Genomic DNA, 19,142 nt, shown 5'->3' on the forward strand with positions numbered 1-19,142 from the left:
GCAGGAAGGGAGTCAAAGAAATTCTTGGTGGCATTAGAGCAGTCGTAAGAAGTAAGGTATTCCTGCATGTGGAACTCGCAGCTTTGCCAGGTGCAAAAGTATGAAGCGATGACCCAATTCAAAAAGACGCTTGTAAATTGGCAAGAACTCTCTCTTCTTCGTTGCCACCAAATAGGAGAAGTCCTGGAATAGTCGAAGTTGATCACCATTGTAAGTGAGTCCAGAGTGCTTTCTATAGGCCTCTAGTAGCAGGACCTTATCGGCATACTTCATAATGTTCATGGCGACTGGACCCAGTCTGCCTTGATTACAGCGGTTTGGACTCAGCTTGTGAGGTAGCCAACATGAAACCAGTTGCAGCAAATCTTTGGGCTTAACAGATTTGGGGAGACCAATGAGGCGAACATTTTTTCTGCAATTTCGTTTTTTAAGTCCTTCAACTTGTCTTGCATGGAAGTCACAGCGGCTTCCTGATTGCGCAGCCTCCAATAGTTCATAGTCCAAGTAAGAAATTTGCTGTTCTGCATCAGATAAACGGTGTTCATGTTGATTTAAGCAGTGGCAACGACTTTCAGGGGTGCTAATTTTTGATCCAATAAATAAGACAATATAACAGTAATTTCGTTAGTGCTCTGAAGGGACGGAGAAGACTTCTCACAATGTAAGGAGTCTGAGGGAAGAGCCTTCGGGCTTCCGCTGGATCTAGACACAGGATCGAAAGGTGCCTAAGTAATTAAAGCAGACTTGTATTTTACTTTATTAGCCTGATTTCCTTTAAGGCCTCTGTGTAGTTTGGCTACAAACTTCTCTGTGATGATAAAGGGGGGGGGGGGGGACACACTCTACAGTCTGAGGTACTTGATGACCCCCACAGCTGAAGAGGTATGCCTGGGAGACAGTGATGCAGTATGATAACTCACACTCTGGAGCAGTGCACCAGCAATGGAGGCTGAACAGTGTTGATGACCAGCAGTAAGGGGTCTACTTTTTCCCCAATGGGGATGGGTTGCTTACTAGTTCGCCAAAGTGAAGGAGGCTTGAGAGGATGTGAGGAGGCACAGCCAAGCAGAGGCCACTGTGTCAGCACGCCAGGCCAAATCCAAGATTGCTAGAGTGCACTACATCTTGCAGGGCTTGATTCCGGTGTACAGGCTGGGCTCCGGAGGTTGGCGAGTACCACCTTCTGATGCCTAGAATACTCCTGTGGGTGCCACAATGGTATAGGCAGCGCTCCTTAATGCTTCTCTGGTGGCAGATGTAGTACACGCAGAGGGCAGTGGGGGAGCTCAGGAAGATGCGACCACCTTGTTCAGACTGCCCACCGGAAGTCCGGATTCCTCTTTTCTTAGGAACACGGAATGCTGTCAGATGAGACACAGATGGATTAGTATTGGTTGCGTGCCCGCTCAGACTTGTCTCTTTTTTGTTTTGTTTATGACCTTCAAACATTGTTGGTGTACAAAATCATTAGCTCCAACCTGGAATCCCTTAATGTAATTCACTGTCTGCGAGTCATAATTACTAAAATGGCGTTTTACCTTCTTTTAACAATACATGGCTATAACCTGGCTGGGCATGGAAATCCCCCTCTGTTTGCCTACAATTATTTTTCAGTAACATGGTTGATAAAGGACCTAAGGGCTTTTTGGGCATACTTTATGTTATGCTTTGTCAGGACATGTGTACAAAGCATTATTTTGCTACCTAGGATAATGTATTTATTTCACACACTGCTCATTTTCTGGCAGGTGAGGGATTTCCATGGTCTTTATTTGGAACTCCAAATCAGTCTAGAGTTAAGGAACTGTAGCTAAGGTGGGCTCTTAGGGTGTTGAGGCTCACCTGGTAAGCATATCTTTGCTTAAGTTAATTTTTCAACCTCTACTTGTTAATATAAAATTATAGATGCTCTATGACTTTCATGTCTTGCAAAACTTTTATGCTGGGTGCACACTGTATGAACATATATAGTGTGTACGTCCCTTCAGTTATTGACCTCCTCATCCCATCTGCTGTTCTGCACAGCCGATAGTACGATGCAATGAATGACGCGGGGCAGTTACATGTAACATGTACACATTGCTCCACCATACACTGGATTGTACAGTGTGTACGACGCACCATCGTATAGTGTGTACCCAGCTTTACACTTGACCTCATCACTCCACTGTTTCTGGGGCACATATTATAAGGTGGTTTTTAATTTCTGATGGTCATACAGTCAAACTTTTGTGTACGGTGGTAAGAATTATTCCTCTGTTCTTGGAGACATTCACCTTAGGTATGAAATTTCACCCTATTACCTTGCTTGCATTGCAGGTAGAAATGGACTTTACAAGGTTTGGCTAGGGACAGGAATAGAGTGACCAAGAGAAAAATATAGTGAGCATTCATTATCAGTAAGCTATGCTCATGATGCCATCTTTTGTTTGGGTTGCCTCCTATGTGGTCATTGCTTGCACTCCAAACCTCATTTGACTCTTGTTGATCTGGAATTCAATGTTTCCCCGATTCTTGCACCCACCAATCCATTTTCCCTTACGCCTAGGACTTTATACTGTGCTACTCCTTTCCTTTTATACACTCTGGTTTTAAGTAATGCTTATGATGAGATTTGTTCTTTATTTGCTTTTAACCTGTTTTTACTTTAAATAAAATAAATATTTTATCTTTGTAATCCAATTTGCAAAATTTGTGTTTTTTTCAGCTGTTTTTGTTTTTATTGTATGTGAACAATGCAATGTAAAACATGCAATCATTTATACAGATTTAAAGGGACCCTCTGGATGTGTGAAGATTTTCCTCTTTCCCTTGTGGAGCAAGTCACCCCCATCATAGACCTAATGGCCAGAACAAGCTCTCACTTTGCTCATCTCCGAGATTTCATCACGCTACAGTTTCCTCCTGGATTTCCAGTCAAAATAGGTATACATCCATGACTTTGTGTGAGTGGGGGTTAAACTAGTCTGTGTTTTATAAAAAAAAAAATGTTTATGTACACGATCAGGGACAACTCGAAGAAATTAAGGGCGGAATTCAATTGATTCCTGCCCCCATCGCGCCCGACGGAGCTATTCAATTCTTGCTCCTGTCGGGCACGATCAGCTGCCAGCGCTACATTTCAGCTCGCAGCCCCTGGGGGATGAGAGCTGAAATGTGCGAAAAGTGACATGTTTGGGCGCCCACAGTTGCCTGGAAGCCCCCTTCGTCCAGCCCACACAGTGACCAGAATAGAAAGCGTAATAGAATAGAATTTTACTAGCGCTGCATATTCTTCTCAGGCAGTAATAAATACACCTATGCACCAACTAGGGGATCTAGAAAACATGCACTGTTAAGGGTGCACAGTTATAGACCATCTATTTTCTTAATTATTAATACTCTATCCAGTGCATAACGAGACCAATGTGTACATATATGTCCAGGGCAGTGCTATGTTTTTCTGCTGCTCCCCCAGACTCCTGTACTTGCTCCCATACTCTGGAATGTTATCCACATCTGAAACAAAAGACATTCAGCTAAGGCAGGATGGCCGCATTTAATTGCTTACTGTGATAGTTGGTCCTGTATACTGTATGCTGGAATTATGACACACAATATACTTTGTATGACGTAAAGATGGATAATTGCTAATTATGCCCTCTTCATGGACTGGTCACACTCACTCTAAAATCAAGCATTTGGAAACCCCCCCCCCCCCCCCTCAAGAAATCCTGTGTTTGCCACTGCACTTCATTTATTTCCCGTAAAGAAATCAGGGGTAAAAGTTATATTCGTATACTAGTGCTTGAATCACTTTATAAATACTTGTTCTTATGGTACCTGCTTCCTAGTAGGGTTATAATCATACATGTTTGATTGGCAGCTGATAATGTCATAAATAGTTGATGGACCTTTTAAAGATAAAGAAACTGTGGACTGAAGTATATGAGATACAACAGGGGTATTCAACATGTAGCCCTCCAGCTGCTGTGGAACTATACATCCCAGCATGCTCTGCCGCAGTTTTGCTATTAGGGCATGCTTAAAACTGTGGCAGGGCATTCTGGGATGTGTATTTCCACAGCAGCTGAAGGGACGCATTGTCTTAAACCTCAACTTGAGAAACACAGCTTACCCAAAATAAAATTGCTCTGCACATAACCTGTAACCTTTTGTTTATAGTAACTACAGACCATAGCCATACTGTAGAATCTCTTGTAGATTTGTTTCATGAAAAGCAGAGCTCAAGTTCATAAAATGGAATTACTATTTTATTAACATGTGAAACCTCTGAAATGATGTACAGTTTGTCCTTCGTTAATTTTAAGAACTATTTTCTTGCCACAGAAATACCCTTATTTCATGTTTTGAATGCAAGAATTACATTTGGGAATGTGAACACTTGCACCAGGGCAGAGGAGACTACGCCCACCACTCCAAAAGGGACACCAGATGAGGGTGAGTGTTAACTGATGATTGTTTTTAGGACATATTAAATATGATTCTAGCACTAATGATGGCAGAATAAAGTTGTACTAAAGGATATGGTGTGTCCACATTATGTAAATAGCTCATTAGCTTGAACATTTAGAGAGAGAGATGTAAAGATGGACCAAGAACATACATAAAATGTGTTTGCACACATGCATTTTTCTGACTGTATACATCATCCGCTTCTTCCCCGGGCCAAGCTGTTTGAATGGCTCTTGGAAGAGGACGATGGTAATGATTGTTGCAAATTAAGATTAAAAAAAAAAAATCTAAAAATGAGTCTTCACTCCCATTTTCATAGTACATAAGGCACACACATGGTGTACAGTGTGGACTGGTTCCCAAATCCTGCCAGCAATTGGATACATATTGGTAACGGGGTCATTCCACACCAAATCAACACAGGGTTTCAACCTGACTGTTTCAGATTGTAATGGAATTTGGTATAGTAATTGATAAATTCAAAATCTTAGGCTGATATGTACACTGGTTTTGAAGTTATACGCACTTAAAGCTGCCATTTTTGTAACAGGTTTTTGAATAACTTTTAGAGAGTTGAGCAAGGTCTCATTTTAAACCTCTCTTTATGGGCTTTCATATGACACATAACCCAGCAGTATGTTTCAATAAAAACATTTTTTTAACATTTTTAAATAAAAAAAAAAAAAAACCCTGTCACTAATTGTTTATACTGTTGTTCATAAATCCCCGAAGTTTTATTTTGGGATCATGATGGGATCATCTGCTACATAAGGATTTCACTTTTTACTGTTAGGTCTCATTTTCATTATTTTAACAATCTAGGTCTGTTCTTTACTTTTATTTACTTAAACAATCCCTTTGATGTATATTATGTGCAATTACAGTGTGTTAATACTAAAATATTTAAAACTTATGATTTTATGTCTTTCACATTTTAAGAAAGCTTACAGATCATTATTACCATTTGGTGCTGCTGCACTGGATGGATGGTGCTACTTGATTGGTTGGAACTGGCTGAAGGTTTCATTTGTTTTTAGTATTTACATTTCAGAAAGGGTATTCATTTGACCTGTTGAAGTTAACGGATTTTTCTTATACAGAACATCGACCATAGGAATCTATAAAGCATCCGGCTTTTAGTGGACCAGGGAAATATAAAAGACATTTGAAGTGTCTTTCCACATGGAGAATATTTCCACTTAAGTTTGCGCGCCTACGCAAAAGTGGGAGCAGGCGCTGTCTGTATAATCTCGTCCCTAAACACACCTGAAGTGGAATGTGCATTCCTCTAATCTGAATTAAACAATTGGTTGGTTGGTTTTCTGAGGTGTAGTTTCTCCATTAAATATGATTTTCATGAATCACTCAAAAATGAAAGCTCTTATAGCAAGTGATCCCATAATAAAACTTTGGGGATTTATTAACAGTATAAACAATTTTTTTGAGTTTATTTTAAAAAAAAAATTAAAATATGGCTTTTTGAGAAAATCAAAAGTTTGATTTAAAAATGTTACATTTTTAATTTTTATTGAAACATACTGATGTTATATATCATATGAAAGCCCATAGCTCAATTAGCAAGCTGCAAAATCAATTTAAAAACTGTTAAAAGCTAATATTTTGTTCAAAAGTTGCAGTTTTAAAGGTATAGATCTGCAAAACCATTGTACTTCCCATAAGATTTGGGGGGTTGCTTTACACCCATGGCAGGATTTATTATACCAAATTTCACTGAAATTAGTGAATGTAAGGTAGAATTTTTTCTGAAATAGTGTTGATTTGATGCGGAATGACCCAACACAACATTGTAAACCTCACCTGAACATAACGTCCTCTCACTACAGTGACACATCTACATCTGAAATTAGTATAGTAAATAGGTATAATCGCCTGTTCAGGTGTAGAGGTGGCACTGACAAACTAATGTAGAGTGACACCAAGCATGCAGACACAAACCCAAACCAATCTGCATAGGCTGGGCAGATCACAGTATAGTAGGGAAAGCCACAGTAGCCTTCCTGTCATCTTTATAAGAGCAGGGAGTCGCAAATTCAAGATGTGTAAATTTATGTTCAGGTTTTGGCATTTGTGCTGTGCATAAAAGCACATTTTTATGTGGAGGAAATAGACTTCTAGCTCTGAATGATGTCCTTTAACATAATTGTCTATGTATTTTATTTGTTTATCCTGCACCACTCTTTTTTTCAGCCACAGCTGTACCAAAATTTGAGGTGGATCAGTCAGTCTTCGATATTCCTCCATCCTACCATATCCAGGAGAATGGGAGGAGTCTGCATATTCGGGATGAAGACGATGAAATTATGCAGTTTGCTATTCAACAAAGTCTTCTAGAATGCAGTGGAAACCAGGTTAGTTTCTCCTAGTGGTTGCGTTTAACATGTATATAATAATAATTTATATTACCAAAAAAGAACCACACACAATAGGTTTCAGTGGACTACAAATTCAGTAAATGAGGCCTTTATTAAGTCCCTTTGATTGGGAGCCAATCAAACATTATACATATGCAATTATCAAGTACACAGAAATCTAGTCCTGTAATTGTCATGGATTTTTAGGAAATTTCTTTAGAGGAATTGTGTATGTACTGTATATATGTGTGTGTCTGTATATATTTGTGTGTGTGTATAATATATATATATATATATATATGTGTGTGTGTGTGTGTGTGTGTGTGTGTGTGTGTGTATATGCATATTTAAGTATAATATATAATAAATTTTATTTTATTTTTTTAAAATATTGAGGCCTGCGATACTTTTTTGCTTGCCGGACTTTTCGCCTATATCGCATATTTTTGCTGCGGAAACTTTTCTCGCGTGTCCTTGTTATAAGCCATATTCAATTCCAAAACACGCGAAAACGCAACCCGGCGAATGCAAACCAGGCGAAAAGTGCTGTCAGATTTGGGGAAATCAGCCTGACACCCCCGACAAGATGCACTAACATTGGTGATCAATGTACATGCCCCCGATTAGCCCTAATAAAGCTATTTGGTGTACTTAAGGTGTGTAAATATCTTCTAATTAGCGTCTTTGCACATGTGGCGAAGAATAACATTAAGCAGTTTTTTGGGGGAAAATAAGTAGTCCTATCACATTTGGGGTACTTGAAAATGGGTGCAAGCATGGTTTAAAGTCGCAAAACTTAAGTTTAAAAAAACCGTACTAAACGCACCTGAAGCAAGCACCTACAAACTAAAAAACACCTCACCCCTACTTGCAGACCCCCCAAAGTCTATTTCGCTAGTTTGTACGTTTGTACCCCCATTTTCTAAGTCATTTTTTGGGGCGTTACTCTCGTTATTTTTGATTCTTATTTTTTTTTACACAGCTATCCTTTGGGGGGGATGTCCCAAGGGTGCGGTGTGGTTTCCCCACTTTTGCACCCCTAATTGGCGATTTTGCACTTTTTATTTACACCTACTGTATTCATAGGCGAATCTTTATCGCCTATTACATTGCATTTCATTGTACGCGAAAAGTGAATGCAATTGAATACTGCAAAACTTTTTTGCCAATCTGTTTTTCGCACCTAATTGACTACGGGCCTAAACATGGAAGAAAAACAAACATACATTGCTTTTGCTATAAATGTGTATGTGTTCATTTAAATGAACACCAACTGCTGCCTAGTCAACATTCCATTAACTGTGTTAAGCTGGGTACACACTATGCAACTGTACCCAGCTGACGGGACGACTCTATGGAATGATACATTATGCTGTCCGTATAGTGGGCGATGGCGCGATGTCATTCCATGCTGCATTTAGCAGCATGGCTTTGTTCATTGCATTGTTCCATCTGCTGTGCAGCACAGCAAATGGGACGATGCGATCAGCGACACGCTGGTGGGTGCGATCGGACGTACACACTATTAGATCCCCACGATATTCCGATCCGCATCGGAACGTTATATCGTTAGACAGATCACCTAGTGTGTACCCAGCCTTTAGATCTAGAATTTTTAGCAATATCCCGTTTCTAGTTAACGCCAGTGCAGGATACAACGTGATTCCTAAACAAATGACATTTCATTGCTTATAGCTACATTAGTATTTGGATACTGGGATTGGGTAAAACTTATTTTGGAAACAATATGGCAACACAATAGATAACTCTGCTGTCAGTATTCTCAATGCGAAATAAACTCAGTGTTTGAAAAACTATTTTATATGAGATTATGTAGCATTTTGTTAGGAGCCCCGGTTACCTGAGAAGTCCATATCCTCTGTATTTTGTTGTTGTGGAGTATTTGGAGTGATCAATGAATGAGAGTCCAGAACCTGTACAGAGGCCTCCCTGGAACACTTATACCATTGCTTGGATATGTTTATTTTGCAAACTTGTTTACTAATGAGTTTTTATTTTTTTTTGCCTTAAATTTTTCTTTTATTTTCTTTATAGCCTATGTCGCAAAGCCATTCAAATGGAAGTATATCTTCAAATCAGGTCTATGATGCTCAGTATGAAAGGTAAACTTAGTGTTTTGATATATTTGTAATTTGATTTTTTTTTTTTTGCACTTCAGGTATATGTATTCACTTGTATACATTGTTTAACAATGTTGAGGAGCGTTTTGCCAAGTAATATGCAGTCAAAGCCCTTGTAACCATGTACAGAATGCTCTGCTCCTGAACTACGAGTACCAATCTGCTTATTTTATTATAACAATAACTTGGGTTAAAATTATTTCTACATCAGGGTCCATAGGGTATCCACAATATACCTTGGGGTATAGGTGATGACGTCAGGCATCGGGCACCATAGAGTTAAAGTTTTCAGCCTCCCAGGATGCACTAGGGTCCCCCTCCTATACCCCGCCCCCGAGCCAAGGCATCTGTTTCGTTGGTGCCCGGCTCGGAGTCGGAGCACATGTTTAGAGGGGGGCTAAGAATAGCCCCTGAAGTTTCTTCAAGGCAGCTGTGGCTGCACATCTGGGAGTCCAGCATGGACAGTCAGTGCTGACGTCCATGCTGTCTCCCCTACACCCCGCCGGTACTGATCCGGGGATGCTGGTAAGCATCTGGGGTCACGGCTAGCGGTGACCCCAGATGTTTCGGACCATGGCCGGATTCAAGGGGAGCAGGTAAGCAGCGGGGGTCCCTGCTGAGAACATGGTCCACAGTCCCCAGGCAGGGGGCTCCCTGGGGACTGGCTGCAGCGTGGAGCCAGGTACTAACCTGCGCTTCCACTATCCCCCTGGGACAGCAGGCCGCAGCTGAGCAGCAAGCGCTGCGGCGTCCCAGGGGTTAATTGCATGCCAGGGGAGCGCGCCTTCCCTGTATACAGCCGGCGCCTCCCCCGCTGCACACAGCCCTCTCTGCGCTGCCGATTGGTCCTGTGGCAGCGCTCCTTCCCCCCTCTCTGCTCCTCGGTGGCCATCTTTGCATGGTGAACGCTGCTGGAAGCTGCTGATCGGTGGCATCGCGCTCTGGGTCCCCTAGCATACCTGTCCTCCGTTGGCTTAAGGTCAGTGTATGCAGCGCTGTGTCCTACCAGGCGCTGTCTGTGTAGTTGAGAAACAGTGCTGATAGTGCAGGGATTAATTTCTTCTGCTTTGTATGTGACTTCTGCTAGCGCTGCTGCCTGTACTTTCACTTTCTACTGTCAGCCATTTTACTGTCCCTGCTCTTACTCTGCTAAAGCCCTTGCGGTGCGGTGATTGCAGGGTGGTTCTCCCACTATACTAACAAGTATCAGTGAGAGGGGTCACATACTTACCATCATGTCTGAGAGTGAATTTCCTCTCCAGCTTATGTGTACTAAGTGCAATGTACCAATAGCGGAGGGGGAGGGTAACGCGAAGGGGCTATGTCGGCAGTGTTATTTATTGACGCGACCAATTACTGTCACGGCTCCGGTACAGGAACCTCCCTGGGCTTGTTTCGCTAAGGCGCTTACAACCTTAGTGGGCCAGTTAGCTCTGCCACCTGCGTTTTCCCAGATGGGATTGTCCCAGCAGTCAGTGGTGTCGTCACTCACGCAGGGTTTTCCGAGACAACTGATGGTACCCCACAGTCTCCCTATTTCCCCTCCCAGGAGCCTGCGTGGGTTAATTCACTGACAAATTCAGTACAGCATTTGTCGGAAGTGTTACAAGGGGAGTCTGTGTTGCGGCCCATAAGCGGCTGTGGCGTCTGTCTGCTCCTTATGAGGATGACGACGTGACGTCCGATGATGGGGAGATTCTGGATCTATCTGACCAAGAACCTCTGCCTACTAAAGAGTCGAACGTTCAGTCAAAGGTTTATATTCCTGCCCTTATTCGGGCAGTCTGCACGGCTTTAGTTATTGAGGATGATGATCCTCCAGTGTCCAAATCCAAATATGCCTTTTTCAAGGATATTAAGCGTGACGCCACAGTGCTTCCTCTTTCGGGTCAGTTAGTGGACCATTTAGAGGAGGCGTGGAAACACCCCGGAAAACGGTATCAGCCTCAGAGGCGCTTAGCCGTGGCTTATGCGTTTGCTGACAGTTATTTTTCTAAGTGGGAATCCCCTACACAGGTGGATTCTCACGTGACACGCCTAGTCAGAAGTGCCACTTTGCCCATGCCTTCCATGTCCTCCTTGAAGGATGCTATGGACCGCAAGGTGGAAATCTGCCTAAAGTCCATTTATTCCCTTGCGGGGGGGGGGGGGGGGGCGTCCAGACCGGCTATGGCCATGTGTTGGGTAGCCAGAGCTATGGAGCGCTGGGCTGATAGTTTGGAGGCGTCTTTGGACTCTTACTGTTCAGCTGAACAGGCCGAGTTGGTGGGCAATCTCCGGGATTCGACCACTTACATCAATGAAGTGGCCTTGGATATCAGTATCCTCACCTCTAGGATTTCTTCTGCAGCTGTTGCTGCTCGTCGCACCTTATGGTTGCGATCTTGGAAAGCGGACGCTGATTCCAAAAAGGGCTTCGAAGCTTTATCTTTTAATGTAGAAGTCCTATTTGGTCCGGATCTGGACAAAATTGTAGCTACGCTGGCAGCAGCCAAATCTGCTTGTCTCCCGTCTGCTGCGGTCCCTTCAAGTTCTGGTACGTCGTCCTTTCGGCCTTACGGGGCCCAGGGTAGGCCTAAAGCACAGTCTTTTCCCCGACAGGCTGGGCCCAAGAAATCGGCCAAGCCCAGGAAACAGGCCTGGAGTTCCAGACGTCCGGCCCCTAAGTCAGATGACAAACCTGCGGCCTGATGGTCCTGGCCTCCCTTTGGGGGATCCCAAAGTGGGCGGCCGCCTGCTTCAGTTCGCCCAGTGTTGGTCGATAACCACGACGGACAATTGGGTTCACAAGGTGGTTTCTCACGGGTATGCCCTCTCCTTTCGGCACAGGCCCCCATCCCAGCTCTTTACCACAGGCCTTCCATTAGACCGGAACGAAGCCTTGGAACTGCAGAATTTTTTGCACACTATGCTCCAGGCTGGAGTTATAGTGCCTGTTCCATTCTCCCAGAGGGACCAGGGTTTCTATTCCAATCTATTTTTGGTGCAGAAACCCAGTGGGTCGTACCGTCCAATACTCAACCTCAAGGCCCTCAACAAGTCCTTGAGGGTGCCTCGGTTTCGGATGGAGACCCTATGGTCCATCATTCTGGCGCTGGAACCTGGGGATTACATGGTGTCATTGGACATCCAGGACGCTTACCTGCATTTCCCTATTCTTTTGCGCCATCAGCAATTCCTTAGGTTTGCAATCCGCAACGATCACTTCCAATCCGGGCGCTACCTTTTGGCCTGGCGACAGCACCACGAGTGTTCACCAAGGTCATGGCGGTCATGGCAGCTCACCTGCGGTTGCAGGGAGTCCGAATGTTACCGTATCTGGATGACCTTCTGTTGTTGGCGGGGTCTCCAGAGCTCCTTCTACGCCATCTGGACCTGACGATTGCAGTGCTGCAACGTCATGGCTGGTTGATAAACTGGCAAAAGTCCACCCTGATCCCGTCTCAGAGGATCCTGCACCTAGGGGCCTTGTTGGTCTCCAGGCAGCAGCGGATTTTTGTGACGGTGGAAAAGATCTCTGCTTTGCAGTTGAAGGTGCGCAGTTGTCTACAGTGTCGCCGAGTGTGTCTGCACTCGGCGATGAGGTTGCTGGGCTCCATGGTGTCAGTATTCGACATGGTGGAATATGCCCAGTTTCACTCCAGACCTGGTGGTTGCAGACGACCCACCTCAACAAGGGTCGCCCATTTTGGGTGGCGAACTGGGTCCTGTTAACAATGGACACCAGTCTTCGGGGCTGGGGAGCTGTCACGGGTCCACACTTGTTCCAGGGCAGGTGGACTCGGGCAGAAAAGGAGCTTCCAATAAATATCTTGGAACTCCGCGCGGTTTTCAATGCTCTCCAGCAGGCACATCGGGTTCTCCAAGGTCACCCAGTGCAGGTCCAGTCGGACAACGCCACCACCGTGGCCTACATAAATCGACAAGGAGGAACCCGAAGTCGGGTGGCACTCGCAGATGTGTCAGGCATCCTGGTCTGGGCGGAGCGCAATCTCCCGGCTATATCAGCAGTATTCATCCCGGGAGTCCTCAACTGGGAAGCGGATTTTCTTGGTCGGCAGGACGTATGTCCAGGAGAATGGTCTTTGCACCAGGACGTCTTTCAACTTCTGGTGGACAGGTGGGGTCTTCCAGAGATCGACCTCATGGCGTCACGGCACAACAACAAGTTGCCGGTGTACGGGTCTCGAACAAGAGACAAAAAGGCGTCTCTGGTGGATGCTCTGTTCGTCCAGTGGACGTTCCAGTTTGCCTATCTCTTTCCTCCGTTTTCCCTTCTTCCACGGGTAATCCGGAAATTCAAACAGGAAGGGGGTACACTCCTGTTGATAGCTCCCAAGTGGCACAGGCGGCACTGGTGCTCGGACCTCCAGAGTCTGTCCGTGGACATTGCTCTGCGGTTGCCGCTGCGACCGGACCTGCTATCACAGGGTCCTTGTCTTCACCCGGACCTGGCTCGGCTATCTTTGACGGCGTGGCTGTTGAGACAGCCATGTTAAGGTCCAGGGGGTTTTCCGGCTCTGTAGTGCAAACCATGAGCTCGGAAGCCATCCTCTGCAAGGATATACCATCGTGTGTGGCATACGTTCTTCCAGTGGTGTCGGCCGAGAGGTTATGCCCCTCGGGAGTTCCGTCTGTGTAGAGTGTTGGCTTTCCTACAGGCGGGGCTAGACCATGGGCTTTACCATGCTTCCCTGAAAGTGTAGGTGTTGGCCCTGTCAGTCTGGTTCCATTGTAGGATTGCTGCGCTCCCTGTTGTGCGCACCTTTATGCAAGGTGTTCTTCGCATTCAGCCACCTTTTGTTCCACCGGTGGCTCCTTGGGATTTGGCTGTGGTCCTGAGAGCTCTCCGGGGACCGCCGTTTGAACCACTGGGCTCAGTGGATCTTAAATGGCTTACAGCTAAAACAATATTCCTTCTGGCAATTGCTTCGGCCAGACGTGTTTCTGACTTAGGGGCTCTCTCCTGTAGACCCCCTTTTCTGATTTTTCATAGGAACAGGGCGGTGCTCCGCACTCGTCCTGGATTCCTTCCGAAAGTTGTTTCATGTTTTCACATCAACGGGGAAACCGTTGTGCCGGCTTTTAACTCACCTGATCTTTCAGTGGGTGAGGCCACTTTGGACGTTGTGCGGGCCTTAAGGATTTATGTTGACCGCACTTCTTTTTTTAGGAAGTCGGACGCCTTGTTTGTCCTCTATGGCTTCTGTAAAAAGGGTTGGCCTGCTTCAAAGCAAACTTTGGCAGGTTGGATTCATATGGCTATTTCAGAAGCTTATCTTCATGAAGGCCTTTCCGGTTCCTTCCTCTGTGAGGGCACATTCCAATAGGTCTGTGGGTCCTTCGTGGGCAGCTCGACGTGGTGTATCTGCAGTCCAGATCTGCAAGGCTGCAACGTGGTCCTCTGTCCATACCTTTGTGAGGTATTACGTTTTTGACACCTTTGCCTCTCAGGATGCTTCCTTCGGGCGGCGGATTCTCCTTTCAGCACAGGAGCGTCTCCACCCTTAAAGGATACTGCTTTGGGACATTTCCAAGGTATCCTGTGGATACCCTATGGACCCTGATGTAGAAAATATGAGATATGGTAAGAACTTACCTTTGTTATCTCTATTTCTACGAAGTCCATAGGGTTCCACAGGACTCCCGCCCTGTCGCACCTGTGCTGCAGATGGGCTTTACTCTGGTCACCGTTTTTTTCCGTCTCCCTCTGGTGAGAATGCGATTCTTGTGTGTGTCCAGATCTTTCTTCTCTCTCTTCCTTCTCCTCCTCCGGCCTATGGCTTGGTACGTAACTGAGATGCCTTGGCTCAGGGACGGGGTATGGGAGGGGGACCCTAGTGCATCCTGGGAGGCTGAAAACTTAACTCTATGGTGCCCGATGCCTGATGTCATCACCTATACCCCATGGTATTCCCAAGGTATCCTGTGGAACCCTATGAACTTCGTAGAAATAGAGATAACAAAGGTAAGTTCTTCCCATATCTCATATTTTCATTTTTTAATACTTTGCTCAATAAGTAATTATTATCTGATTATTGCAATCGTAAAAAATAAATAGGCAGTACTTTAGTTACTTGTTTGATTTGTCCACCTCAGTGCCAAGGGTATCTATATTTGTAAATGCACACATGAGCGTGCCCTAGCTCCCACCGAGCATGTCGGAGAAATGAGTGCCATCGTGCATTATTATATAGATAACTATTTTTTCTTTGTGACATTTTGTATATGTCTTTTCAGGTCAGATAGGGCTTTCTTTTAGTAACAAAATGGATCAATGAGTAAGTCCATGCTTCCTAAATGAGCTCTATATCACACTCACTTTGCATGCTCTGTACAGCAGTTTATTCGCTAGTAATCATAGGGAATATGACTTGTCCACTTAGCTTGAACCTGAGCCAGTTATTAGTAGCCTGCTTCCTCTGTGAGGCAGCGCCATATTGCACAGACTTGGATTTACAGCTGTGGGTTGTTTGTTAGTGAGAGGTATTCCTGTTCAAAAACAAAAATTAATATGGTATGTGTCTGATGAATTAAGGGTTGCAGGGTGTCTTGAAGTTACTTTGTGCACAATTATGTTATCAAATATATTTTTTTATTATGTGTGTGTGTAATATATATATACATACATACATACATACATACAATCAGGTGCCTAAATATTGGGACATTGACAGAATCTTCATATTTTGGCCTCTATTCACCACCACAATGGCTTTGAAATGAAACAAACAAGATGTGCTTTAACTGCAGACTTTCAGTTTTAATTTGAGGGTAATTACATCCAAATCAGGTGAACGGTGTAGGAATTACATCGGTTTCTATATGTGCCTCCCACTTTTTAAGGGGCCAAAAGTAATGGGATAAACTAAACAATCCTAATTCTAACTTTCACTTTTTAATACTTTGTTGCAAATCCTTTGCAGGCAATTACAGCCTGAAGTCTGGAACGCATTGACATCACCAGACGCTGGGTTTCATCCCTGGTGATGCTCTGCCAGGCCTCTACTGCAAATGTCTTCAGTTCCTGCTTGTTCTTGGGGGATTTTCCCTTCAGTTTTGTCTTCATCAAGTGAAATGCATGCTCAATCGGATTCAGGTCAGGGGATTGACTTGACCATTGCATAACATTCCACTTTTTAGCCTTAAAAAACTCTTTGGTTGCTTTTGCAGTATGCTTCGGGTCATTGTCCATCTGCACTGTGAAGCGCCGTTCAATGAGTTCTGAAGCATTTGACTGAATATGAGCATATAGTATTGCCCAAAACACTTCAGAATTCATTCTGCTGCTTTTGTCAGCAGTCACATCATCAATAAATACAAGGGAACCAGTTCCATTGGCAGCCATACATGCCCACGCCATGACACTACCACCACCATGCTTCACTGATGAGGTGGTATGTTTTGGATCATGAGCAGTTCCTTTCCTTCTCCATACTCTTCTCTTCCCATCACTCTGGTACAAGTTGATCTTTGTCTCATCTGTCCATAGGATGTTGTTCCAGAATTGTAATGGCTTTTTTAGATGTTGTTTGGCAAACTCTAATCTGGTCTTCCTGTTTTTGAGGCTCACCAGTGGTTTACATCTTGTTGTGAACCCTCTATATTCACTCTTGTGAAGTCTTCTCTTGATTGTTGACTTTGACACATATACACCTACCTCCTTGAGAGTGTTCTTGATTTGGCCAACTGTTGTGAAGAAGTTTTTCTTCACCAGGGAAATAATTCTTCTGTCATGCACCACAGTTGTTTTCCGTGGTCTTCCGGGTCTTTTGGTGTTGCTGAGCTCTCCGGTGCGTTCTTTCTTTTTAAGAATGTTCCACACAGTTGATTTGGCCACACCTAATGTTTTTGCTATCTCTCTGATGGGTTTGTTTTGATTTTTCAGCCTAATGATGGCTTGCTTTACTGATAGTGACAGCTCTTTGGATCTCATATTGAGAGTCGACAGCAACTGATTCCAAATGCAAATGTCATACCTAGAATCAACTCCAGACCTTTTTACCTGCTTAATTGATAATGAAATAATGAGGGAATAGCCCACACCTCTCCATGAAATAGCTTTTGAGTTGATAGTCCCATTACTTTTGACCCCTTAAAAAGTGGGAGGCACATATAGAAACCGTTGTAATTCCTACACCGTTCATATGATTTGGATGTAATTACCCTCAAATTAAATCTGAAAGTCTGCAGTTAAAGCACATCTTGTTTGTTTAATTTCAAAGCCATTGTGGTGGTGAATAGAGGCCAAAATATGAAAATTCAGTCAATGTCCCAATATTTATGCACCTGACTGTATATATGTTTGTTATTGCTTTAGGGGTTTCCCCTAAACTCAGTGCCAAAATAGCAGTTTTCTGATTAGTTTTAAGGCAAAAAAATGTTTCCTCCTTGTCTTCCAGGGCTCTGCAGGAAAGCATTCTTGCCAACTCTCAAAGTGCCCACTCCAGTCTCAGCAGCCACTCTCAGAGCTTTGACAAGGACATACAATTTGCCATGGAACTGTCTGCCAAGGAGCTAGAAGAGCAGGAGAAGCACCGTCTCCAGGAAGAGGCTGAGCTGGAAGAGATCCTGAGGCTTTCCATCATGGAAAAATAAGCCATGTTGTGACGACAAACCACACCTTGGTTGAGGAATGTTCTACGATACGGGTCTAGCCTTCACTTTCCTGATACCAGCAGTGAAACCACCATGTGTGAGGGCACAAGATCACTCCACAGACTCTGTATCTACCAAAGAACTGTAAACTTTTTGATACTTTTTAATTTTATATTTTTTTCCTTTGCTTTACAGAAGACTTGCAAGCCAGGTAGTCTGCCTCGGTCTCACTTTTAGCAGTGCAAATGTCACTGCGTTTCTAATGAACAACTATTGATGGTGATCTAAAATTCAAGATGTATATGGCATAAACTTTTGTTGTTATATAAACTTTATCTTGTTTTTCTTTTTAGCACCCAGCGAAGCTGAAGTGTGTTTTTTGACCTTCTAAATACAGATGTAGCAAATTTCTGTGCACCAACACTCAATACAGAGCATACCAGAGTAGAGATGCATTTTATTGTGTCCCTGGCAGTTATCTGCTGTGTGTGGTGAAAGATGGCATTTGGAATTGAGGTGGAACTTGCCACCAACAAGCTGAAACATGAATAATGAATACATTGGGGGGTTTCACACCTTTCCAGCCCTGTCATTTGAATTTCATGCATTTTAGCCACATAAACCTTTCAGTCTGTGTGGAGCACACAACATGCCATTAATAATATATTTTTCTGTTGAATATCAAGTTCTATTTCTTAAAATTGCTAATTTAATTTTTGGAGGAATAACTTTAATGAACCTCGGTACCCATTTGGATACTCTACTGGGTGCCTTGACGTATTGTTCCCACATCTGGTCCCTCGCTCCTGTCCTTGGACTTTTCCTCCTACCTGTCTGAATAAGACCCTACAGAAAGTCAGCTGGAGTGAGGCTAATCTAGAGATGTTTGCCACATTCTCCTCTTTGGCTTCTGGGTTTCACTAGAGACCTATTCATTGATTTTTCCGTGATGGGTGGTTATCCTTTGTCTCGTAGATATTTTGATGTATACGGATCTAAAAGAAGCCGCCTTGAATACCTCAGGTACAGTAGTAGAAGTAGACTGTGGTTTCACCTATGTAGATTCACAAAAGGACTACATCTTTTTATATTTGAGTGGAACTACTTACTGGTCCAGTTATAGCAGTATTTAGGACCACATTGGCTTTATTTTGTATCTGACCGATCAGATAGATTGTAATAAATTTTCATCCAGTTTGTGGTCCTTTATCTGATGCACCAGATAACATTGTGATTATTGGATTCTTTTGCCATATACCATTTATATTTGTTTTTTCCCTTTATAAAATGTTATATATTCCAGCTTTTCCAACCTGTGGCTCTTCAGCTATTCCACTAACTGATCACTGGTATATATAGGAGTTGTAATTTAAATTTAGGGGCTAGATTAGTGGCTTCCCCCTTTTTTTACTTGTGGTGCTACAGAATAGATGTTTTCATCACAGTGATTGAATTCTTGAACAGATTTTACAATTTCCTTGAAGGTTTTTTTTATTTTTCTTCCATTTGTTAAGTTATGGTGCATTACACCTTTTTAAGTAGGGGAAAAGAGAAGCTTATATATTTGCAAGACTCA

The 19,142-nt window shown here is 43.6% G+C and overlaps 1 protein-coding gene across 1 annotated transcript in view; it reads left to right on the forward strand.

Annotated features, from left to right (window-relative positions):
* Positions 1–17,896, forward strand: part of ANKRD13A (ankyrin repeat domain 13A) — a 55,452-nt gene extending 37,556 nt beyond the window's left edge. Inside the window, exons 11-15 of the mRNA XM_088467887.1 lie at positions 2,768–2,925; positions 4,330–4,440; positions 6,664–6,824; positions 8,883–8,950; positions 17,371–17,896. Of these exons, the coding sequence (XP_088324013.1) occupies positions 2,768–2,925; positions 4,330–4,440; positions 6,664–6,824; positions 8,883–8,950; positions 17,371–17,566 (694 nt within the window). The 3' untranslated portion in view covers positions 17,567–17,896. The remainder of the gene's footprint in view (positions 1–2,767; positions 2,926–4,329; positions 4,441–6,663; positions 6,825–8,882; positions 8,951–17,370) is intronic.
* The last annotated feature ends 1,246 nt before the right edge of the window (positions 17,897–19,142 follow it).

Source organism: Taudactylus pleione, unplaced genomic scaffold (assembly GCF_031769625.1).
Source record: "Taudactylus pleione unplaced genomic scaffold, aTauple2 ptg000078l, whole genome shotgun sequence".
Taxonomy (NCBI): domain Eukaryota; kingdom Metazoa; phylum Chordata; class Amphibia; order Anura; family Myobatrachidae; genus Taudactylus; species Taudactylus pleione.